Raw genomic sequence first — 26,709 nt, forward strand, 5'->3', positions numbered from 1 at the left:
GTCGTACTTGGAGGCAGATTGTATAGCAGTATTTTAGCATATATAATTATATATTCCTTTCATCCATACGTCAATAATAGTACTGCCGAAGGTGCAGACAAGACTGGACAGTACTAGTTGCTTTTAAAACACCCCATTCCTTTGTGTGTGTTTCAACTTTCATCTTCAAGTTATTTTTCTCTCTCTTTATAAATGTTTTCACCACATTTGTGAGAGGTGTGAAACTCGAAGTAGTACTATCGGCTGGTAAGAGGGGAAGCACATCCTATCAATGGATTGTAAACACTGAGACAAAAACAAGCAATTCAGCTTTAGCTTTGCTTTTTCCATTCTCTTATCTAATGACATTACTCCTTTTGCTACAACAATCAAACACAAGTACGATAAAGACACGAACGGCACATCTATGAGTTCTATCAAATCAAGCACAGATAATTTGGTATTTTCTGCACCACTTCAACAACAAGAGCCATAAAGCAACACAAGTAACACTGTAACAGACAGTCCCACAGAGGCACAGAATACAAAAGATTTAGAATACGTTCATTCCTTGGGACATTTCTCCAATATTTTCTGCGATATATGGAGAGTGTGTTAGGGTATGAGATATCAATAGTATGCTCGAATCATGAGGGTTGAAACTGAAAATGAACTTCGATCTTGCTGAGAATTGATAAATGAATAAAAATAAGTGGGATGAAATTATTTACAGTAGGCTTCAGTAATAATTTCAGGTGATTGCACAAGAAAACAGAAAAAATGGCCTTCTAGAATTAGAGCTGGGGGCAATTATGACCAAGTTATCCAGTGAGCTTAGAAAACCCTTGGCCAATATCTTCACGATTATACTTGATTGGTAATGCACCTAAACATTATAGTAGAGTCTAGAACCAAAATCTTGTCGGCAACAACAAATACTACTTCAATGACAAGTCATGAGAATGTCTAAAATATGAATGCCATCAAGCATATAAACAATAATAAAAGAAAGTGATGATAATATTCAAAAATACGTAACAAAATATATAATGAATGTCATGAATCTCAAATTTATATACCATCACTACTTTGATTACATAATTTGTTAACCATGTGTTCTCCTAATACATAAAACAAAGAATCTAATGAGTTGTTATTGTACACTTGGGTATTGAGATTAATTGAAATTATATAAAATGAAAAAAGAAGGGGAGAGATACACCTCAGCCAAGAGTTGAGATGAACTGACATGCTATATCCCTATGCTAATATGCAATATATATATATATATATATATATGGAGGTAGTCCATGAGCTTACACGCACGCGCACACACACCAAATGGGCTACCTCAATGGCCAAGATCTCATCCTACTGGGGGGTAGAAAACTTGAGCCCAATGTAGTAAAGAGGATGAACATGATGACTTAAGCAAGATAATTGGGAGGTGGGATGAGATTTAAAAATTATTTTCTTATTTCAAGGGATTCTTAACCAATGATTGATGAGTTTGTGCAAGGCTAGAAGTGGTCGGCTGCTAGTCTTCTTCATTCTTAGGTGGCTGCTGATGAAAAAAAATGACAAATACTTCATTTCTTCATTCTATATTCTAATTTTGTTGTTTTCTAGTTTTCTTCTTCTTAAGTTGCTTTCATACAAGAAAAGTAATACTATCACCATTATAGAATATAGATAGAAAGAGAGGGGCCACCTTTCAATGTTCGTCTTACTTACCTCTTCATTCCAAAATCACAAGAAGTCTGAAATCAAGTTACAGTGTATATGTATGTGTGTGTGCAAGTGTGAGTGTTGGAAGAGGGGGGGACCTGATTTGAACTGCAAAATTATGCACGTGTGCCATTACAACTGATATTACCCCCGGGTGTATTGCTGATTTGGGACCATTTTGCGTAGTAGACTAGTAGTAAGCAACATGAGCTTGGCTGCTTCCATCTTCCACCATTTTCCCACCTATGCACACTTCCTTTGAGTTCAAACTCAAAACTTTGAACAAAATGTTAAGAACAAAAAAAATAGCATATCATGCACATTAAATTAGAATGTCATGATCTACAACAATATATCATCAAATTTTGTTTTCCTAAAGCAATTTCACTATCTAAATGAATGGATCACTAAACTTGAGAGGTAAAAAAAATCTATGGGGGTGTCTTACTTCCTTCTACAATAAAATTTCATATCGAAGATAAACAAATTACACTCTTACATGGTATAACAGGTATAGCAAATTAAAAATGCCATAAAGATAAGAACACATACAGAGAAAGTGAGATTTCTGGTTCTCTAGCTAACATATGGTTCATCATCTAAACCAGGAAACACTATGGAAGGTATTCACATGTAATCATAAGACTTTCTTTCAGCTAAAATTGTTCATGGATTGACAAAATTATAGAGAGAATCTCAATATAAATATATATCTCAAATTATAATTATAAATAGAAAATTGAAAAAGTAAAAAATAGAAGAAATAATAAAATCTATTGTGATGTAGTAGTGGGAACAACAAGAGTACTACTAGAACCAGCAACAGTAACAATCCCACCACCAGCATCTGAACTAGAACCACCAACTCCACCTCCACTTCCATCACCAATACCACTACCACTGCCACTACTACCATCACCCACTTGAACAATTGCTGTTGATGTTGTTGGGGGTCTCTTTCTTTTCTTCTTCTCATAAGGTATACCTCTCGCTTTAGCTTGTCCTTCTCTTACTTCCCTTAAATATATTCTCACTGCTCTTGCACCAAACGGATTTGATTCAGGTCTTCCACCATTTTCTTCATAAGCAGCTCTCAATCTTCCAATCAAAGCATCAAGACTACCCCAAGCTTGTTTCAATGGACAAGCACATGGTGCTGGTGGATTGGGATGCCCGAAATAAGTACACCCAGATAAGTGCACTTTAGTTTTACCAAACTGATCTAAATACTTCAAGAACTCAATAACATGTGCACCACTACATCTTGCTAAAGTTAAAGGGGGTTTGTGATTCTTCAAGTATTGCAGGAAAGTGTTCCAATCTCTTCTCTTTTGTGACTCATAACGACTTGGTGGTGCAGCTACTGATGAACCAGCTGCTTCTGTTGTTACTGGTACTATACTAGATGAAGGAACGTCAGTAGTTGGTCTTGGTTCTGATGTTGCACCACTACCACCACCTGATGTTGTCAGGTCCATAACTTCACTCTCACACTGAAGAGTCACTTTTGCTGAATTTTGATCTTTGTATTTTTGTTGGATTTAACAAGTGTATATTGGTGTTTGGATGGGGTTTTGAGCTTGTGTCTTGTAAGGTTTTCAAGTCAAGTGGCAAAGGGGTCTTTCATTGAACAAGTATTTGGTTAGAAGAGGAGATTTCTCTGTTCTCTTTCTTTCTTTGATCTTTATATGAGTAGTAGATCTATATCTATATTCTACCTATGGTAGGGTACTGTTAGGATTCTGAGAGATGGTGAGGAGAAGAAGAACATACAAGGAAAAAGAGAGAAGGGTTTTTGTGAGATGGAGAGGGTTTTGATGGGGAAGGGAAAAGAAAAGAAGAGAGAGAAGGAAGGAAGCAAAGAAAAGTGGGGAGGATGGGACGTAAACAGTGAAGTATGGATGAACAAGAGAGCGAGTTAATGCTTGTATTCACGTGGTGGCCCCTATTAGACGTGACTCCGTTCCTCACTTCACAGGTTCACATCCCTTGATCCCTACTGTTTATTTTGGGTCTTCTCCTTTTTTTTTTTCTTCTTTTTCCTTTTTTTTTAATATATATATATAAATATAAAATATCTTTTTCGATTTTATTTAAGAATTTTAGCTATAGCTGCACCGGCCCAGTCATAGTCATAGATGGAACCAGCAGGGTAGATGCGACCTCCTAATTTTTGGAAAAACTAAATCCCAGTATTATTATTTTGCTAAGAAAACGTCCAACCTGTAAGCACACACAGCACACCCCGAGATTTTTAATTAACGCACCCTCTAGTTCAATTATGGATTCATACTCTTACACCTCAAACCTTGAATTAAGGGTGGAATTTGAGCAGAGCGGTTTGGGCTCGGCTCGTTGAGTTCGATTCGAACTCGTTCATTTAATAAATTAGCCAAGCTTGAGTCAATATTATAGCTCGTGTAACAAACGAACTTGATGAAACTCTGCTCTATAAGCAAACTACTCGGGCTCGTTCATATATTATATGAGCCAAGTTTGAGCTTTTTTCAAAACTCGCTTAATAAACGAGCCAAACTTGAAAATACTGAAGCGCAGCTTGATTAGCTCGAATTCCACCCTTAGGTTGAATCATACTTCCGTACCCTATTGTCCATGAGCTAGGCACTCACCCTCGTCTGGTCGTGGAGGCATTCTTTTTCCTTTTTCTCTTTTTTTGCTAATCAGGTGTCTAGACCAGCTTACGCGCACCTCGACTAATCCCAAGTCCTGGTTGGAAAGTCAACCGAGAACTGACTCACCGGTGGCCTTGAGGGGAATCGAACTAGTGACCATCAATAACCTGTATCCTAAAGAAAACTAAAACTTGAGACTGAGTCCCACAGAAGATAAAAAAATTAAAAATCATAATAATAGAAAATGACAAATTATCCTGCTAGCTCGGGCAAGCCGCATTATACGCAATAAAGATGTGGTGTAAATTTGTAATTTAATCATTTATACATAAAATTAAATTGCCAATGTTATTTTTTATATATAGATAAAACTCATAAAAAGAAGACACTTCCAAAATTTAGAAAGAGTTTCCTACAGAGTTTACATCATCCACATATAACTGAATAAGAGATCTTGTTGTAGCAGGATTCAAACTAAAAAAAGGGGGAGCTCAACTACCCATACTAGCTAGTGCATGAGCAACAAAATTAGAATATCTACGAATAAAATGAAAATAACAGACATCCAACAGTGAAGTACGAGCATAAATGTCATGTGCTACTGAGGTAGCTCCCCAAGATAAACTTGTTCCCTTGTGTTGCAAAATTTCAGCTAAGCTTTTACAATTCGTCAAAATGGCGAGACACTGTCTGCAATCGCCTTGTCTTCCTCGGATACCTTGTGCCTCTGCCTCTTCTGGGTCTTTGTTGTGTCTTGCACCAATGCAGTAACCAAAATTATTCCATAAGACAAAATTTATTCCTACTTGGTTTGTGTTACAATCCCAATAGGCATATGTGGTGAAGTTAAGCCAATTGTTATTTATTTGTGGCCAATGGACATAATCCGCAACTCTTGAACCAGATATGGAACATTGATACAGCAGAAAGAGGCAGGTTGTTCTTCTGAAAAGCTATCACAAACAACCTTCTTACAAGGGATAATTTGAGGAATAAGACTATTACGAACTCTGCAACTTGCACGCGTTGCAACAACTAAGTGGAATCTACTTCTCATGTACTTTTCCATTGCAATATGCTAAAACACATATGGTATATGCTTCTAAACTTCCATTAGAACGGACTACTAGAACCAAACTGATTCAATCAGCACTATTATTAGTACTATTTGCTTTAACCTACACGATAGAACCATTTTAAATAACACTATAAATAATTTCGCCACAACTATGTTCAACATTTGGATTAGTAAAAATGACTTTGTTTTCAACCAAAAACAAACAAATATTTTCAACTTTATATGTAGAGGAGATGCAACTTTCATTACAAACAATAAAAAACCCTTTTCCAAAAACAACCATTTACTCATGTGGCCAAAATAAAATTGCCAATGTTATTAAGGTCATTTGTAGCCCAACTATTTTATAGGCTCCGCAGTGTGGTAACTGGTAAGGGCGACCCCTCAGAAGTCGTCAGCATTATTGGTGCCCTTGAGCTAAGACACCAACAGCAATGCACCAAATTTTGGGGCTCTGAAATTTCGATATATTATGTACCAGCTGCAACAAGCCGTCAACATTCAAGAGTCGAGATATTGCAAAGTCACTGATATCTTGAAACCATAAATGAATCCAAATTAGGCATTGTGACATTTTGGAAGTTAGGAAGGTGTTGTTTTGCAACCACTACGAACGATACTCCAAAACTCCAAAAGCATCCCAAGCTAGGCTCCATATTGGACACCCTGAAGTCGAACTGGAAGGCTCTCCAACCAGATTCCAGAATCATTTTCCAATTTGTAGCTAGTCTCCTTATCACTATGAAACAACATACTATGTGGTGAGTGGTGACACTGACAGATCGAGGATAAACCCACTAAGGCCTTTGTCGTGCTCAGATTATCTTAAGCTTTTGAACATCCAATTCACAACAAATTGGCTGTGAGCGGATCAGCTAGCTAGCCTTGGAGTTTATACAAATGTCCAAGTATATAGTGTGTTTATCAAAATTACACTTGCATAATCATCTTACAGTACTAAGAAATAAGAATACATTAATTGGCAAATTGTACACTTGGATAATATTTTCTTAGTGTGTTTTGCAGTTTTGCTTCTAAATATCTTAGTTCGGGCCAGATTTTATAATCTCCACCACCCAATTACGAAGATATACAAATTTCAAAGTATATTTGTAGCTTTCTGCAATAGGAGGGCATGGAAAAGATTTCCCAATATTTTCACCAACAGTCTCAGGTTTCTCACATATATCGTGCATGCTTCCTATTGATAAAAGTTTTCCCTTAAACGACGGAAAAAATTCACTTAGATTGTATTTGGTTCACTGAATGATTCTAAAAGAAAATAAATATTTTGATTTGGATTTCCATGTAATGGTTTTACAAAAATTTGAATTTTGTGTGTTTGGTTGGAAAGGAGAAAGTTTGTTGTAGTTGAGTGTAGTTTGGGAGTACTAGATCAAAACTTATAAAACTTGAACTAAATAGGTAATCAAAACTTTTTGAAACCTGCAATCTCTAAAATCTCTTCCTCTCTCTCCCTCTCCATTAAAATAGATGTTGCTTTTATCATTTTGAATACATTTGAAGAATCTGTTTTCTAGTTTTTCATTTTCCATTGTGAACCAAACATTCAAAAAAAATTCTTAATTTTTCTTGAACCAAACACAGCATTTGAGATATAAAATTCCCAAGTCTTTTTCCGAACGATGATCATTAATGTTTTGTTTTTTTTTTAAATTCCACAATAGTGGTCCTATTCTTAACAGATTCTCACAATTTTATATGCATGCAAACAAACTAAAAGCCAATTTATGTACCCCATTTCCGTGTCTAACTTTGATATTTATCCTAGTACATACAACCTGTAAAATGAGATCGAATACGACCTTGACTAAAACCAATTAACAAACGAAATGAGGAGCATTTTATCCAACCGAGTAAGTCCACACTTTTTGATTGATAATGAAAGAAATGTTTTTAATCACATATTTATTTAACAACATAAAAAAGAAGAAACTATTGAGATTTGAGGAGGTGTTTTGTAAGATATTATGCCATGCCTTAATTAAATCCATATATGAAATTATTGAAATCCATATATGAAATTATGACATGCTACTGTAAATATTTTATTTTAAATATAAAATTGCCATGTTGATTGTTGACTATTTAAGGGTAGTATATTAGTTACTAAAATATTGAATTGGAACAATATATTGTATATCCTAAAAACTGAGATATATCGGTAGATATATATCATTTTGTTGACGGGTCAAAAATTTGTTTTGTATGTCGGTATATCGAAAATATCATCAATTATATCAGAAATATCATTGATATATTAATAAAAATCAGGCAAAAATTGATCAAAATCAACAATTTATATTTATATCGAATCTATAGTATATATCAATCGATTATATCAATATATCAAAAATTACAAAATATCGGCGATATTGTTTATTAAAAGGATTTCAGGCAAAAATATACTCTATAACTTGTTAACCTATGCATGAGAAACTAGAATACGAGATGCACTACAGGACACCATTTTCCCAACAATAAGAATTGAATGATCTCCATTCGGTGAAATTATCATCTTAAAACCAGCTACAACCAAGGCCCAAAATATCGATATCGATCAATATATCGGTGTACTCAAAAACCGATATATATCGGATATATTCATTATTTTGGTGACCATTCCAAACTATTTAAAATATCAAAAATATCGGATATATCAGACATATAATATCGGAAATATATTAGAAATATATTGTAAATATCGGATTTATATTAAAAAATAGTCAAAAAGTCAACCGATATATATCGTAAATATCGATTATATCGATTATATAAAGTTTTATATCGGAAATTCCGATATATATCGGGAAAATGGTTCTATATTCGGTGGATATATGTCGGAAATATCGATATCGGTATACTAAAATATCAATATATATCGGCAATATATCGGATATATCGGTGATATTTTGGTTCATGGCTACAACAACACTCAATTGTAAATTTAGTGTTGACTTTAAAAGTTTGGGCAGTTCTAGAGTACACCTTGGTTATTGGTGCCTTGGCATCCTCATCTTTTGGTTATAGACTTTGTCATGCAATACACCCTCACTTCTTGCATGATAGAGGGCTACAGCCTAGATACTCTAGATTTTGGCTTAAAAGTTAAACGCTCTAACTTGAAATTTAGTCGTAACTCGTAAGAAGATTAGTCACAGGGACACAACAGACATTCACATACACACGCACACAAAAAAGCTAATTATAATGTTTTTCAACTAACTCATTACACTTAAAATTAAGTAATTATATTGCAAGCTTTAGCTACATATAAACTGATGACCCCCCCCCCTGAGCAAAAAATAGAAACACTAACTAAAATAATAAGAGTATGCGTAAAACCAAGGCCTAATTTTTCAAAATCAATTGATATTTCGGACCTTTCAAAAAATGAAATATATCATAAACATCGATATATCAGTAGATATATCTCTTTTTGTTAACTGGTCAGAATTTTTGTGTCAATATATCGAAAAATATTAGAAATATCATCGATATATAGCAATATATATTGGAAATGTCGAAACAAAAAATAAAAAATCAGTCAAAGTCAACAGAGTCAAAGATCAAAATTGGATATATCAAATATATCGATCGATATATAAAAAAAAATGATATATATCGGATTCAAATTGTCTTAATATATTTTTCCAATTTATCTCAATATATCTATTTCAGACCCTTCAAAAAACAAAATATATCACCGATATATCGATATATCAGATGATATTTTCGGTCCTGACTAACTGAGTTATGCCGTCCAAAATTTTGGTTTCTAGCTATCTAAAAAAGATCGAAGCCGTTTACATAGTGCTTCAAGTGTACACATACCCGCTGACGTATAATTCAATGCAAGCCAAAAATACCCGATGACACTTTTTAAGGACAGCAAAATCGGACTCGTAAAACATCCTCAAAGTTGCAAAGGGACAGAAACAGGTAATACCGTAATATGCACTTGATGAGTTGCATAGAGGCCACTCGCTAAAAGTCAATTCTTTTGGTCTTCAGGTGATAAAAAATCGTTTTCAAGATTCTGAAATTAGTGTCTTTTTAGCGAGGCTATTAAGCCATTTGCCCATTCCATTAATATACCAAGCGACAAAGCTATACCAAAATTCCAGTCTCCTCGAAATTTCCGTAAATTCATATCGAGGGAGAAAATTCCATCAAAAATCATACCATTGCTGGCAATATCACCGGTCACCGCAACGTTCTTTTTCTGCTTTCTTTGTTTTTTGCAAGAAATTATTGAAAAGCAGTCAGTCATTGGAATGACTAACGAGGGAAAGAAACATATCGAGAAATTTATCCATACTCAATGCATTCCAAATCAGGGAAGCCTCGTCTACCACTTTTGAATCACAAGTATGAATTATATACACTTTAAATTTGTGTACGATCGGTCAGTGAGATACGACTGAAGACACATCTTCAGAATGACGAATTTATGGCGATTAGACACAGAAAAAGGAGGTGATGTCTAGTTTTTTCTTGCTAAATGTGTGGGATATTAATGCATTGTATTATAGTACACGTAAACACATGCAACAGTAAAACGTCAAACATTTTGCTGCTTCTGGATGTGGACATCTCTGGTTAAGTGAAAGGCAAAAAGTTGTACCAAGTTGTGTCTACTATGCTCCACACCCTTGGGATGTAATAAGATCGGTTTGGGTTGTGCTATTAAAAATTTGAAACCGAATCGAACCGAACAGAACAGAAAAGATATATATGCTATTATCTCTCTATATATTAAAGCATAATACTTGAGGTGGAAAATTTCCTTCTTATGTAGCAACTTTTCGGTACTTGGTTCTGCCACATGGACCATTTAATGATATGTGGATCTCTAATAAAACTGCCCGCTTTAGATTTCTCTCTCAATGAAAACTTTTAGAAAACCGAAAGATTTTCCTATACTGGCCTCGAGTCTCCCTCTTATCTCTTCCTGATTGTATTATTTTTTCTTTGGCTGAATGAGAAAAAGGGCCTAGGCTAGATTCAATTCAATCTCAATCCTACTGATCAAAATCTACCTGACATATCTTCAATCCTGACTTCTTTCGAATACTCGGTTGTGTTCGATGAGAAGCACTTTGACAATCTATGAATTTCCTTGTTTGTCGAGATAGCTTAACTTCACGAACATAACCAACAGTCACATGCACACAACCTACAATATTATGAACAACCTGAGTTGTACTGATTAAAGAAGCACGACGGATTCGAATTGCTTACCTTAGAATGTTGATTGGAAGCAATTTGAAGATGAAAGAGGTTGAAAAACCCACTGGCATTGCAAAACTCATCCTTGAGAAAGTGTTTTTGAAGTATTATTCTTAATTTCAGCTCATATATATATCCACGGATGACAGACTCTCTTAGAATTATTAACCTATTGTTTTGACCCCCACCTACGTGGCAAACGTCCATTAGTAGGGGTCTCCACTTTATTCGTTTAATCAACAGGGCTAAAGCCCAATTTGCAATACTATGGATCAATGTACATGCACATTAACGCATGTGTCTAAGGCTGAACCTTAGCCACATAACTTGCCACTAATGTATATTGATTTAGGTCCATATTCATTTCTAATCAAAGAGATAATTATCAGTTGACAGTTATATTCTATCACAATTACTCAAGATACGAGAATACTTGAGCTACAAGGACTCTCTACTCTACCTATATAAATACCACATTATTTTTCATAAGGAAATACGTGGAAACTTGATCCCTAGAGAATAGATCTTGGAGTGCGTGGGGTGACCATTATCTTGGTTCGGTTTCATCTCCCCAACATCAAATTCCTCTGTTTCTTAGTGCGTTCTTTACCATTGCTCTCGTTGTGTTGAAGCAGCTTATTGCCGAAACACCTATTGAATGGTAATGAGAAAATACCCAGCCTTAGTACTCTTTCAAACACCCAATATATTTTAAAGTAAGTCCTTAGCTGATCTCCATTACAAAAAAAACCCTGCAAAATCTATTGTAAGTGGTCTCCTCATTAAACACTCACTAAATCAACAAAAGAGGTTTAAATTATTTGTACGTTATATCAGAGTTTCTTTCAATATAACATAATCAATTTTTAATCATGATTTACTTCATAACTGTTCAAAGATCCCATTATGGGCATAACTCTTCTAGAGAAAGGATAAAAATACTAACAATGATCATCTAAATATTCAAATAGTTACAAAGATAGTCAAAAGTATCAACTTAATTAAGACTGCATTGGTTAATTGCTAATGAAGGCCTCACAATCTAGCTTGGAGCCTTGGACAAATGTTCTAACCTCTCTTCATTGAAAATGGAATGCGAGAAAGGTGCAGTTTGTGTAACAGGTGGTGCATGATATATAGCTTCATGGCTGATTATGAGGGTCCTTCAACATGGTTACTCTGTCCGAGCTATGTGATTCACTCACTTATTTCTTTTGTCAGCCATTTTAATTTTACATTATTGTTACAGGAATGTCGTGTTTTTTTATTGATAGTATTATACGTTAAATGCAATTTATAGCTTCTAATCATATTCATAATTACATTCCATACTCATTTTTTATCTGGGATTCAAGGAAGATACAAACCAACTCATTAATTTCCTTGGTGCACGACAAAAGTTACAATTATTTTATGCAGATCTTGAAAAGCTAGAAAGTTTTGAAGTAGCTATTGATGGATGCGTTGGTGTTTTTTACGTCTCTCATCCTATGGATTTTGAACAAAATATACCCAAAGACAATTTAATCAAAACGTCTATAGATGGAACTATTGGAATTATACAAGCATGCATGTTTGAAGTCTAAAACAGTGAAGAAAGTTGTGTATACTTCTATTGCAATGTTTGAACGGTTCTCAGGAAATGAAGAAGAGAGTGAGAGGCTTTCTGACCTCCTGCTCCGGACTATGATCATCTATTTTGGCTTCAGGTCAAAGGTACATTGATTGTATGATATTCACAATTCTATTCAATGTGTCACACTAATAGTTTGATACTTTTCAATTTATACGAATGTTTATTACTTAGTTGATTTCAAAAAAATTGAAAATTTTCACACTACCTTAGTTTGCATGTACAACTTCCATCAACTCCGTTATACTCATTTAGCCATTTAGGCGCATGACCATAGGAATTAATTGATGAATATTGTTTAAGGTACTGGCCTAACTTTTTAACATTTAGATTTGAAGCTCTTATACCTATAATCAATTTTATTGCTTCATATACATATCTCACTTTACTTCTATTGTTTTCTATGTATGTACAATGGCAGTGAACTATGCACATATAACTTTAAGATCATAGTTAGGTTTGTTATTCCGTCTATATTCATTCTAGGAATTAGTGTATCATATATGTATAATCGTAATTATGTTGAAATTAAAGGAACATTTAAAATACTCATTGTGATTGAAGTATCCGATATGATGGTGTTTAGTGTGGCATCATACTCGGAGAAAGTAAGATTGAAAAAGAATATGGTAGAGTGGCACAAGGCAATATACAGTGGATTTTGAGCAACAATAAATTAATGACATTTGTCTCTAATTAAGAATGGTAGTAGTTACTTAATTATGAAAATGATATCTGTTAGTGTAGAATCTTGGCATCTTGCCCATTGGTTACACTCTTGAAACATCATATGTGCTTCTTTTTCAACGTCATAATTTCAATATGAAGAAACATTTTACTTGAAATAATTCAAATATGAGAGCGCTTGCATAGTGAAATTTGTTTCCATCCAACATAAGCAAAAATTTCTTCTTTTGATTCCTAACAATCGAAACAAACAGATCTGAACAATAGATTGCATTAGCAAGAATTCGTACATTTGATCCCTAACAATCGAAATGAACATATCTGAACACTGGATTGATTTATGGTGGCCAAGTACCAATAGATACGCAGAGGAGTCATACAAATGCAGTTGCTTGATGCAGTTGTCCAAAAAAATTATGTTATTCATAGGATGGATCACAACATGTATATACTTAACTTGATAGTTATATCTTCATATAGGATTCATTTTTTCGTGATATCTAAAAGAGTCTGGCCATATGGCCGGGTAAAAAACCATGTATATATACTAAATGAGACACCTATAAAAAAGATTTTTCTCTCTCCGAGGTGGCCTCTCCTAATGGAGTTGTGGTGATGTGGATATCTACTTGGCACTATCTCATAAGAGTCCATCGATTTTGAATTGCTTCAAGTATTCCAATTCCTAATTCCTAAAAAATAGGAAAGAACTACAAAAATAGGAACCTTTTTTCAATTTGGAGGAAAGAACTTCAAAAATAGGAATCCATTTTCAATTTGGAATTTATATCAATTATTTCCTTAAAAATAGGAAACATAATCTTATACCAAATTGAAATAATTATAAGCATGTACATTTTTCGTTAGTTGTGAGAAAATAAATATAAAAATTAAAGAATCTAAAGTATTTGCATTGAATCTAATTTGCGATCATACTAATTGGTCATGTAATAACCATTACATTCTTGATTTAGATTGCTTTGTCATAATACAAATCATTGGGAAAATCTTATCTATGCCACAATAATGTGCAGTGACGATCTTTTTCTTTTCTCTTGGTTATATTGAAAGCATGTCATGGCCACCAGAACTGCCTTAGTTGATCAAAGTAGAAACAAATTATATTATTTCTTATGGCCTTTGTATACTCACTCCTATGAAGGGACATAAACTCAATTTACTTACATTATAATTTCATTTGATTTAACTACTATGTACATGTTTATGACAGATCATTTTATGTACCTGTTTACACGATCGAACCCAAAAATTATTGGACTCCTTCGTGCCACTTCGACCTTGATTAGAAACTTTTGAGAATTCACAACATAATTTCTTTGATATTAGGAAACTATCTATAATTGCCTCGAGAGTATATATGGTATGGGCAGTATGCAACCCCTATTTTGAGACTTAATTGAAGATGAAAACATTATAGATGAGTCTATTATTTTGATAAATATAGAAGACACGTCTAAATAATCCTTTCACGTTCTCATGTATGATGACTTGAGTGGTGACTTTATTGTATGATGACTTTAGTGATGAAACTAATTAAACCACATTGTTATAGGATTTTCGTCTACTATTGATTGATTATTATTTCTTTTGGCTGAGAATAATTAGTCGACGATGCTAAGCTATAGCAATTGGCATTTGATACCAAAGAACCAGAGTAATATCGCAGACTCTCCTAGAATTATTAACCTATTGAATGGTATTGAGCAAGCCCTTGGTACTTTTTCAAACACCTTGGTACGCTATGAGAAACTAGAAGGAGATGTTCGGCAAGAGTTAAAAGCCAAGAAGCTGGACCATTTTTGAAGCCATTTAAGGGAAGTGGAAGGTCAAGTCGGTGACGCAAGCTAACCGATCTTGCACCCTTAACAATCACCACTGCACCGTACCATCAAAATCTAAAGTCTTTGCATTGACTCTAATTTGCGATCATACTAATTGGTCATGTAATAATCATTGCATGATCGATTTACATTGTTTTATCCTAATACAAATCATTGGGGAAACCTTATCTATGTTGCAATAATGTGCAATGATGATCGTTTTCTCTTCTCTTGGTTATAATGAAAGCATAGCATGGCAAGCAGAACTACCTTAGTTGATCAAAGTTAAAACAATTATATTATTTCTTATGGTCTTTGTATACTCACTCCTATGAAGGGACATAAGCTCAATTTACTTACATTATAGTTTAATTTGATTTAACTACCTATACTTGTTTATGGCAGCTCATTTTTTGTACCTGTTTACACGATCGAAACCAAAAATTGTTGGACTTCTTCGTGCCACTTCAACCTTGATTAGGAACTTTTGGAAATTCACAATAGAATTTATTTGATATTAGGAAACTATCTATAATTGCCTCGAGAGTGTACATGGTCTGGGCGGTATGGAACCCCTATTTTGAGACTTAATTGAAGATGGAAACATTATAGACGGCTCTATTTTGATAAATATAGAAGATCTATGTCTTCTCACGTCTAATAAATAATCCTTTCACGTTCTCATGTATGATGACTTGAGTGGTGACTTCATTATATGATAACTAAAGTGATGAAACTAAACCACATTATCGGGGAATTTTCATCCACTGTTGATTTATTATTATTTATTTTGGCTGAGAATAATTAGACTACGATGCTAAGCTATAATAGTTGTCATTGGATACCAAAGAACAGGAATAATGTTGGCATACTCTCGTAGAATTATTAACCTATTGAATGGTACTGAGCAAGCCCTTTGTACTTTTTTAAACACCTTGGTATGCTATGAGAAACTAGACAGAGATGTTCAACAAGAGTTAAAAGCCAAGAAGTTGGGCCATTTTTGGAGCCATTTAAGGGAAGTGGAAGGTCGAGTCGGTGACGCAAGTTAACCGATCTTGCACCCTTAACAGTCACCACTGCACCGTACCATCAGCTAAGATACTTCCTTTAGTACACCGGCATCCACATCATGCTGGAAAAACAAAATAACAAACACCAACATTTGCATATGTACCAATGCTTAACAACTTAAAAAAATAGGTGAAATTCTGTTGAGATACATCCACCAATATACTATAATAAGGTTAAAAGTTTAATGCCAAATGGAAATTCACGTAAAAAATATATATATATAATAATAATTGAGGTGTACCATTTTGCCTTATGTTTAGGCAAGAAGCCAAGAAGTATTCTCTAAGCTGATTAAAAAGGTTATAATCATTGGGTCATTGTTATACATGCAACTTAGTATAGTATCAAGAGTTTTACAAGTTGATTAAAATTTAAGACTCGGAACTGATTGAATTGGTGTGGTTTTGTTGGTTTTTACCCAAACAACTGACGAGTTTAGGATATGTACTAATTATTATGAAAAACTCATATATGTGCAAAAAAGTTGTCATATGCTTAGTCACCAGAACGCTGAGCTGGAGCGAGAGCGAGAGCGGAAGCGGGAGCGTAAGAGCGCCTAACTTGAGAAGCTCTGTGTTTCAGTGCGCCTTGAGAGCGGCGTATATAATATATAAATAATACACATATTTGTAAAACAAAGTAGTAAAAAAAATTATTCAAACAAAGTAAAGCTTAGATATTCAAAATGAAAAGAAATATAGTTACAAAAATAGAAAAAGAAAATAAACATATGAAATTTCTTAGTCCAGATTACTACCAACTCATTATCTTTAGTTCTTTATTATTTTTTTTAATATAGAATATCCAACTCCACTCTCTTCTCTCCTTCCTCTCTTTGTTTGCCAAGAACACAGTGCCAGAAGTCATGTAAACCAGTGAACACACACACGTCAAGCTTGATTTTTTTATCATCTCAACCCAAATACTACTCCTTTCAACTGAAACTTCTTGTAGATAGACCTAAAATAAGTTCTAAGGTAGTTCTCAATTTTTTTTGTTGAAGGAAAGAGGCGATTTTCGTTGAGATTTCGGAGAGCGTGGTTGCAACAATTGAGAGCGCGGTTTTAAAAATCTCAGAGCGGGGTTTTATGAGGGATTGGCACTTAAACCGTGAGAGCGAGGTTTTAGAGCGGGAGCGGTAGGCACTTCACACGATTTGTGTGACTAAGGTCATATGCACCTACTACTAATGCTTCACAAATCAATTTTGCAAATATTTAATTTGGGGTTTTGTTTACTGTTACATTCATATGATGTAATTAGGTATCTAATCTAGCTTGACCTCATGCTCATGCAGACAACATTTAGAAGAATATGATAACACCTTTCGGCACCGAATTATGGAGAAAACTACTGGAATATAAGAATATTGATCGTACTACTCACTCTCGAGTTTCTTTGTCCCTATAAATATCGATAAGTTTTGAAACTGGGTTCATTCAGTTTGCTCCCCTTTCTCCACCTCTCCTGCAGATTTACAGCCCGCTAAGAGGTTTGTTCGTGTTTCATAGGCTATGAGGGTGTGGTGACTCAATGGGGTGTTAGTCGCCTTCTTGGAAAGACTCATAGGGATTTGCTTAGGGTAGCCTGTATTGGTGTTTGGCATCCAGCTAGAGTTTCATTCACTATAGCTAGGGCAGAGAAGAATGGATATCACTATTATACGTAGATGAACAAGAAGATATACAAGCTTGGAAAGGTAGCCTGTATTAGATATACATACACTTCAAGTTTGGCCATGCCGCCATAGTGGAGAAGTTCAAGTTCTATAACCAAGTCAAAGCTTAGAAATCACACAATGTTGGCTGTCGTTCCGTTTAATTCTAGCAGTAGTTCTGCTTAGTTTGTTTTTTGTTCTATGCTTGGGTTTTGATCTTCAGTGAACTTCTTTACTTTTTTTCGTCATTTCTGTAAGGATCTAAAATTTTTAGCATAATATGACTTATGAGCAGTGGTATCCAGAATACCTAATATCGAAAAGTTACATGTTCTAACTCTAATTAATTAAGAGATATCTAAACTATTAGAAAACTTCAATTGTTTGAATTGACTTTGTCTTTCTATATACAACAATTATAGAAATGCTATTGTCAACTCTAGATTTCTACATATAGAACAATCATAATCATATCAAATGATCTAATAATGAGGATCTGTGAAGAGATTGTTCTATACTTTGAGTAAACACCGCACCATTAGCAAAGAGATTGTTCTATCACAGTTATTATGAAAAACTTATAATTAATGCATCCCCATCCTCTCCATAATCCAATTTAGAGGTTACATCATCATGTTTTTAATGATAGAGATATGAGACAACAGGAACTTGATTAAGTATGAGCACATGGAGGCCAAGATTAAGATAATTATGCAGGAGGTGCAATATAAGGATGAAGAAACGATAAATGGGGAATGAAACAAATGAAAATAAAAAATTGATTGTTAAACGATAGGTCGGACAATATTAGTGTACTTAGAGCAGCTCAGAGGAGTTATTTTGCAATGGATGACAAATAATCAGGATTAAGTCTACAATGTTCTCACGTTTTATCATAATTGATTGGTTTAATATTTACCAATTGATTTTCAAAATGTTCAAAAAATTGTGCACCAACAAAAAAAGAGGTTTTTTACTTCAAGCAAAATATCTTAAAGCTCGGTTCCAAAATCTAGTTGTAAACTAAACCCGAATAACCAAACCGAAATTTATAAAACCAATTAAATCTTAAATCAAATCGATTAATTTTAACACACAATTTATAAAATTTACATAAAATTAATCATAAATATTACTAAAATGTCATCTTATTAGTTTGGTGGAGGGCAAACTTAAAACCAAACCAATATCTTATCAATTCGGTAGTGGACAAACCAAATTACCAAAACCCAAACCAATTTTAACGGTTTGGTTTGGGTCGATTAGTGAATTATTGAAACCCATTAACAGCCTATACTCCACCTTCAATTTTTTGTTAAGAAAATGAGCACTCTAACAAAATTAGATTAAAACTTAACGAAAGCGTCCAATGAATGCTTATACAACTAAACTAAAACAAAGCACACAGAGCAATTTTGCGAATTCGATTTGTGTTGAGATCATCACTTTACAAATTTGACAATATATATGAGAATAAAATGTTGGTATATAACTATATATCCGGCCCTCATTATAGTTGATATCTAATGTCCATACTTCAACAATTTGCGTGGGATCGAGATCGTACTCGCCAAGAGTGAATTTCTTTTGCAACTTTTTTCATCCATCGAGATATGCTTATCCTTGTGTTTGTCTGCATATCTCGATACACTTTGACGACGATAGATGAAAGAGGTTGCAGCCCCGTTGCACATGGTCTAGATTCAAAATCTAACACCATATAGTCGCTATTTCATAATTTAAGATTGTGGGTCAAAATGATAGCCCACTAAGAGAAGTAACCCACGACGAGATGGCGGTTGCATGGTACGGCACTCTCTTAGCTTTTATTAATTTTTTAAATAAAGCTTTCCGAATCCTATGCCTCCTTCACTCAAACCCCTGAAATTTGAAGAACAAATGTCAATTTTCTTGACCCTACTAAAATTTTTGTAGGATTTTTGGACACTAATTTATGCCAAAACTTACCCCACCACAAAACGATTCCCTACAATCATTCAATCCCTCCAGCAATCAAACGACCTAGCTATGGAAATGCACTCTACGAAACGTAGGTTGTCCTTGTAAAGTAAAATCTGTGCCCAATCTTTAATACAAAAACCAACCCACTTAATCAAATAATTCTGACTTAATTAGGTAAACTTAGACTAACTCCAATTTAACTATTTTAAAGAGTTTGGTTCGATAAACAGTGGCTTTTTCCCGTCATACTCCTGTTTAGATTTGATTATTAAGGAATGATATCATTGGTATGTAATAACATATGTCAAGAGAGAATAAAATTGGCATTTGACAGGTAAATGTGAGGAGAGAATAAAATTGGCATTTGAGAGATAAAATTTAGACATTTTCTTTTGATTTAGCACATTGACTCTATGTTAGATGCATTAAATTACGAAACAATCCCTATATTTTAGATAAATTATAGAACAATCTATATATTATATATTTTTTGGTAATTACTGAATAGTTTTTATATTTTATAATAAAATATAATAGTCTCTATACTCTGTATACTCGGAGTAAATTACATAACAATTCATATATTTTATTTAAATTATGAAACTGCTCTTATATTGTAAATTACGAAACTACTCTTATTTTATTTATTTTATTTTTATTTTTGAGCACCAAATAAGAGTGTAACCGACGTATCGCACCGTGTCGGAATGCTAACTAGTCGATATTAATAAGTCACCTCATAGATATCAATCTCTAAATTTGTCAATGCGTCGTGAGATCATTAATGTTTCAATCATAATTCAGGACTTTAGAATTCTGAAAAACTCTAAATCCGGAATTGCAAAATAAATGAGCAAAATTTGAAATTTAATTGTTTTTCAACTCTTATCATTATTTTGAATTATTTAAAAAATCAAAATATTCAACAGCTTCCGATATAAACTAGCCATATTGCGCTACCTAGTTGCATTATATGGTTGGAGAGTGCAATTCTATTTCTTTATAAATTGGGAATGAGCAAGAGCCCAAAACCTCATAATGTTATGCATTATTTTCGATGTTCTCCCATAGAAGTAGAACTACACTAAACATTTTGTACAGTACCAAAACACTACTATGCACCATGGACCAAAATATCGCCGATATATCTGATATATCGCCGATATATATCGGTATATTGGTACACCGACATCGATATTTTCGACATATATCCACCGAATATAGAACTCTTTTTTTTCCGATATATATCGGAATTTCCGATATAAAACTTTATATCACCGATATAATCGATATATCCGATATTTACAATATATATCGGTTGACTTTTTTTATTATTTTTTAATATAAATCCGATATTTCCGATATATTTCCGATATATCCGATATTTTCGATATTTTAAATAGTTTGGAATAGTCACCAAAATAATGGATATATCCGATATATCCGATATATATCGGTTTTTGGGTACACCGATATATTGATCGATATCGATATTTTGGGCCTTGCTATGCACCAACAAAAAAAAACACTATTATAATTGGATTTGGTATTACATACGAAATACAGCAATACATATTCGGGTGTCAACCAAATATTATTCTTGGAAAGTTGGAAGGTTCAAGGTTGGTTCTAATTAGGAAATAGAAAGTTTAAATCTAAGAAGCCACCAAAAGTACGAAGGGTCACACTGCACCCTAAGAGCATCTCTAGGTGGTGGTAGCATACTCTTCATATTTGAAGAATGCTACTGTAAACCTGATCTCAAATTTCTACCAACTCTAGGTGGTCGCAAATTTCGAATATAAATTTGATTGTAGGGGCCACCACACGCACCATTAAAATTGTCGCCGCCCGGTGCAATTGTTGCCGTAGCGCCATTTATCTTGTCGGCCAGCGTCTTAAATGTCCAAAAAAACAACCCGCTAGCGACATTAAGAGTGGGCAACCAACCAAAAAAGTAACCCAGCGACATTAGAATTGGTTATGCGATTACACCGGCGGCGTGGTCTTGGTCAAAGTCAAAAAAGTGGGCGACATTTCGCGAATGGTAGCGACATTACTAAATGTCATTCCGCGATCAAGATCCAAATTGCCAAATTTGCGAACAAAAATCTGAACAACAAACGGGTTATGCGACCACAAATACTACCACCTAGAGATGGAATTTCGGCAAATTCCGACGCATTCCTTCAAATTTGAAGGATGCGACCAAATATAAAGCCACCTAGAGATGCTCTAACTAACATGGTATCAGTCGACAAATAGTTTAGAATATAATTTGTCCTTTAATTTAAATTTTATCTATATATAGTATATATTAACTCAGGTAGCTAGAGTCCAAAGATTTGCTTAAACACTTACAAGAATTTTACACTCAACTTGATAACTACGCAATCTAATTGGTCCTTTACGTTGAACTTGCCGGCCAGACCCTATCGATAATTGAAGATGGTCCGAGCTATCTATCATTAGCTTATCAACCAAATAATTTAAGGAAGCATCTGCATATCTTGGATAAGTCTATAAAACTTAAAGATCTTAGATTAAGACTTTTATGCTAATCAAGATTGGAGATTATAGATAACTGAAATAGGCTAGATGGCTTACCCCTTTTGTCTCTTAACATAGCTGGTAAATTGACCCTCCTAAGTCCTAACATACATGTGTGTATATATATTGGAGTAAAAGTTGTGTATAATAATACACTATAGACCAGAGACGACAGAAACCAATGGTGGGGCATCTTAATTTTAATCCAAGAAAAATGCCTTTAGGTGGTGCATGAATGCATGATCTTTGTTGAAAGTTTTAAGCGTATTAGAAAATAGGGCCGTGTATACGCACTGGTTCTTTTGAAAACTTACTCAACAATCATAATTATATATATAGAAATTTCATAACAAATTGTGATTTCAATTTTCGTTGTTAATCCTTTTTAATTTTCTAACAATTATTTTAATTAAATTTTAAAAATCTATTTTTTAATTAGGATAGAAATCTCGTTTAAATAGTTAACTTAATTTAGAAGTGTGATTCCCGTTTTAATAGGAATAGAATTCTCGTTTTAATTATATATATGCTAATTTTTTTCCTTTTCAATAGATGAAGAATTCCTGTTTTAATAGGAGAAAGATTCCCATTTTAATAGTAAAATCATTATCGTTTTAATTAGAAATGTCTAGATTATTATTTTTTTCAATAGGAGAGGAACTTCTATAGGAACGAAGAACTTGGAGATCTGGTACGCTAGTTTCTGAACGGGAGCTCTAGCAAGCTGAGCTGCTTCAACTAGCTGAACTATTTGCGACAATGCAGTCTCTGATCCAACATGAGTAGCCTTTTCTAGTAAGCATCCATTCTCATTCATGGTTCCACCAATAACCTGTAAGAACACCCACAACGGAAGCAGGTGAACTGGTGAAGCAGTATGTAATAAAGAAGAAATTGCACTTCGATTAAAATCTTAAGAATGAAAAGGAGACATTGAAATATGCTATGGAAACAACATAAAACAGAATGAAAAACCAACCTTGTCCCCTGGCCTTTTGGCAATGGGCCTGGCTTCTCCAGTGATCATGCTCTCATTGACATGGCTCTGACCCCTTACAACAATCCCATCGATAGGAACCTTAGACCCTGGAACAATTTTTATTATATCGTTTCTTTGTATTAGTTGAGTACTTATCTCATTTTCTGATATCACATTTCCATTCCCATTCAAAGACAGCAGAAACGCTGTTTCTGGAGTAAGATCTATGAGCTTTGCTAGAGCTTCTGAAGTCTTTCCCTTGGCCACCACCTCCAAATACTTCCCCAAGAGAATAAATGATATCAACATTGTACTGGTCTCAAAGAAATCCTGCCCCTCGAAAGAATTCGAACTTAATGCTTTCACTAAACTATAAACAGAGTAAAAGTAAGCAGCATTAGTTCCCAATGCAACCAGGACATCCATATTGACAGATCCTCTTTTCAATGCATGGTAGGTTCCGATGTAAAACCTGAAACATCAACAATAAATAAAGGTACAGGGTTTCCCACACAGGCATAGGCATCACATAAATAGAGGTAATGAACTATTCTCAACTGATATAAATATGTACCTTCGGCCGACAATGAACTGTACTGGTGTGCAAAGGAGCCACCTCAGAAGCATTCCAATGGTGAACATGTTGTGAAGCTTATGGGACAACCAATTCCCATAAGGAGGAAGCATAGGTAGTATCATGGAGAAGGTAAACACTGGGATGGAAAAGAGGCAGCTCCAAAGGAACTGATTCCGATAGCCTTGTATCTCATGCTGGTGTTCTGCTTCTCCTCGTCTTGGAGGAACATACAAGGTCGCGTGGTAAAGGCTGGGGCTTTGTCCAGCTGCTTGGATGCATTCTATGAGAGACCTTGGACCAGTGAGATCTGGATCATAGACAATAATCACTTTCTTTCCTGAAACATCCATCTCAAAATGGTTCACACCTTCAATTTACCGTAGGGCAGACTGGATGATATTCAAATCATCAGGAGAATTAATACCCTCAAGTTTTAAGTGTACTTTGTTAATGTTATCCCCAGGGCTTATAAGATCGGCTCCAAACCCAGCATCTTCAACTGCTTCAATGAGCTGGTCAGAATCAATGAGAGTTGGGTCAAAATGGATCTTTGCTTCTTCTAGGGCTAGGCCAACCACCACTTTCTTTACTCCATCAACCATTAAAAGGGCACGCTCTATAGACTCAGAGCAGCTGGTGCATGCCATTCCTTTAATTCAGAGCCTGCATACGGCTATGTCTTGCTCCTGGATCTCATTAGCCAGATAACCGAGATCTTCAATGGTCTCTTTTATTGCTTGCACCTAAGTGGAAAAAACAAAAATATTCTAAATTTCTACTTTCTAGTTATTGTCTGTATCAAAACCCTAGAGTATATATAAATTTGAAACTAAAGTCATCTGATAGAAATGCAATGGCTTGTAACATTCTCAAGGTCATATCATCAAAAGGCGGACCATTAAATTTCAAAATGTCAACAGTTAAAAACATTCAAGAATTATTAACAAATAACATGGAACAATATTTCTTTCTAACAGGAATGAGCTTCCACATACACATGGAATATGGACTCAAAGTCTTAGCCTACAGAAAGATAAGATGTGTCTTGCGGCACGAGGTGCATAACCCAGTGGTGGTAGGTTCTACATATTGTTTTAGTGCTTATAAGATGCCGTTATGGTTGTTCTCGGTATGAGAAATTTTTAAGTAAAAGAATCGTTGGGAAATTTTTAATCAACAATGTGACTTTGAAAGCTTTCGTTTTGTCTCGGTAAGTGGTCCCCATAACACCTCGCCGTCAAAATGCTGTGAACTCAGCCTTTCCTTCCTGTACCAAATTATAAAAGTTGATCAAAGTCGTCTGGGACATGACTTTGAGCGAGGTATATGTCAGGACAAGACAAGTTGAGAATTCGTACTCTAAGGCATCGGTACATCACTTTGAGCAAGGGATGTGCAATCTTTTGCTTTACCAAACATAGCGTAAATTGTAATGACAGAAAACATGTCCAAAACAAAGATTTCAAAATATTAACTTACAGTGATCAACTCTGGTATAAATCGAATTACTGCCTGGCCTTGGAGTGGTGACACCACTACACTCTCGATACCATTACTCTTTCCAAGAACTGATTCTATTGATACTGCACAAGAAGCACACTTCATTCCTCCGACTTTAAACATAACCGTCCTACTTTTTTATGTTCTTTATGATCTGGTTGAGAAACTGTAACTGCAACACTCTCCCTAGGTTGCAGTAGAGGAGCCTTAAGATCATGTTTCCCATTCACTCCTATTTCCTTGTCTTGAAACTTCAACATCTATATCATCAAACGAAAAAATTAAATAAAAAAAAAAAAAAAAAAAAAAAAAAAAGAAATGCTAACACTTTACAACTTCTATCTTCGCTTGTTTAATTTCCACATAAAAACAAGGTTATCCAAACAAGCTCTAAGTTTCAAGTAATCATCAACTAAACTTCTGTTCATTAAATAAAATGAAGCTTTCAGTGAAAAAATGAGCTATTTATTCTTCTCTAAAGCAACAAATTCAACTTTTAAAATGAAATACATTTAAAAATTGAATCTTTTACATAAAAATAAACAAAGAAATGAATTTACCTTCTCTAATCCTTCAAACAGCTTCATCTTCTTCACCCTAAAAGCAACAAAAGCAGAACAAACTTTCAAACTTATGAACAAAAAGACAAATCAATTATTGAATCAAAACAAACGAAACATCAAAAAAGGCAACCTTATTTCGTCGTGTAGTTCAATTCTCCAACACGTGACTCTGTTCAAACAAAAAATTAGGTTTTTTTTAGAGATAAGAAAAGAAACTGAGATGTGAAATTAGGGGTTTACTCTTTTTATTATGGCGGAGAGGAAAAGAGATGGGGCGAATGGAGCGAAGTTTTTTTTTTTTTTTTTGTCTTTCGCACCAAAATGAAGTGTTTATAGGCAGTAGGCTTGACTTTTTTGAATTTTCGAATATCTAACGTCTCTCAATTGAAGATATAAAGGGCTTTGGGCTTTTGTACTGCAGAAAAAGTGGTGGAGAGATGTCAAATGTGCGTATTCTTATATTAGTGGTGGTAGTATATTCTTCAGATTTGAAAAAATTTGAAAAATCTGGTTGCAAATTTCGACCAATTCTAGGTGGTCGCAAATTCCATTAGCAAAAAACAACCTACGCGACATTACTACTGTCGCCGCGACAGTTGGAGTGTCGCATGTACAATTCCAAAACATCCCATGCGACATTAGGAGTGTCACGCAACCATTCCAAAAAAAAAAACCCACGCGACATTAGGAGATACCACTGGCGCGTGGTGTTGGTCAAAGTACAAAAAAAAAAAAAAAAAAAAATCAGCAACATTTGCAATGGCGCGCGACATTACCAATATTGCTCTGCATCCGCATCTAAATTGCCAAATTTACGAACAATAATACGAACGAATAGGTAACACGACCGAATTTGAGGCCACCTAGAGTTCGAATTCCAGAAAATTCCAAAGTATTTCTTCAAATTTGAAGATTTTGACAAGTTATACTACCAGGTGCTCTTAATCCTAGGAGTTCGGAAGATCTAGTTCTCTAGGATAAAGAATAAAATGTCACTTTGGTACAGTTAACAAAA

At 34.5% G+C, this 26,709-nt stretch overlaps 1 protein-coding gene and 1 pseudogene across 2 annotated transcripts; both read right to left on the bottom strand.

Annotated features, from left to right (window-relative positions):
• Positions 1-2,333: 2,333 nt before the first annotated feature.
• LOC147483417 (protein LIGHT-DEPENDENT SHORT HYPOCOTYLS 5-like) lies at positions 2,334-3,647 on the bottom strand. The gene has a single exon (XM_086577200.1). The coding sequence runs from the start codon at positions 3,183-3,185 to the stop codon at positions 2,481-2,483; it is 705 nt and encodes a 234-aa protein (XP_086433326.1). The 5' UTR covers positions 3,186-3,647; the 3' UTR covers positions 2,334-2,480.
• An 18,198-nt stretch (positions 3,648-21,845) lies between these two features.
• Positions 21,846-26,026, bottom strand: LOC147483418 (copper-transporting ATPase HMA4-like; annotated as a pseudogene). The gene is made up of 6 exons (XR_015204520.1): positions 25,825-26,026; positions 25,692-25,728; positions 25,111-25,391; positions 23,629-24,374; positions 23,055-23,526; positions 21,846-22,907 (listed from the first exon to the last, which is right to left on the bottom strand). The product of XR_015204520.1 is annotated as a copper-transporting ATPase HMA4-like (transcript).
• Between the last annotated feature and the right edge of the window lie 683 nt (positions 26,027-26,709).

This window comes from Coptis chinensis, chromosome 8 (genome assembly GCF_015680905.1).
Source record: "Coptis chinensis isolate HL-2020 chromosome 8, ASM1568090v1, whole genome shotgun sequence".
Lineage (NCBI taxonomy): Eukaryota > Viridiplantae > Streptophyta > Magnoliopsida > Ranunculales > Ranunculaceae > Coptis > Coptis chinensis.

Excerpts from the sequence above, each read along its gene's own strand:
- LOC147483417 (XM_086577200.1), bottom strand. The coding sequence starts at position 3,185 with ATGGACCTGACAACATCAGGTGGTGGTAGTGGTGCAACATCAGAACCA.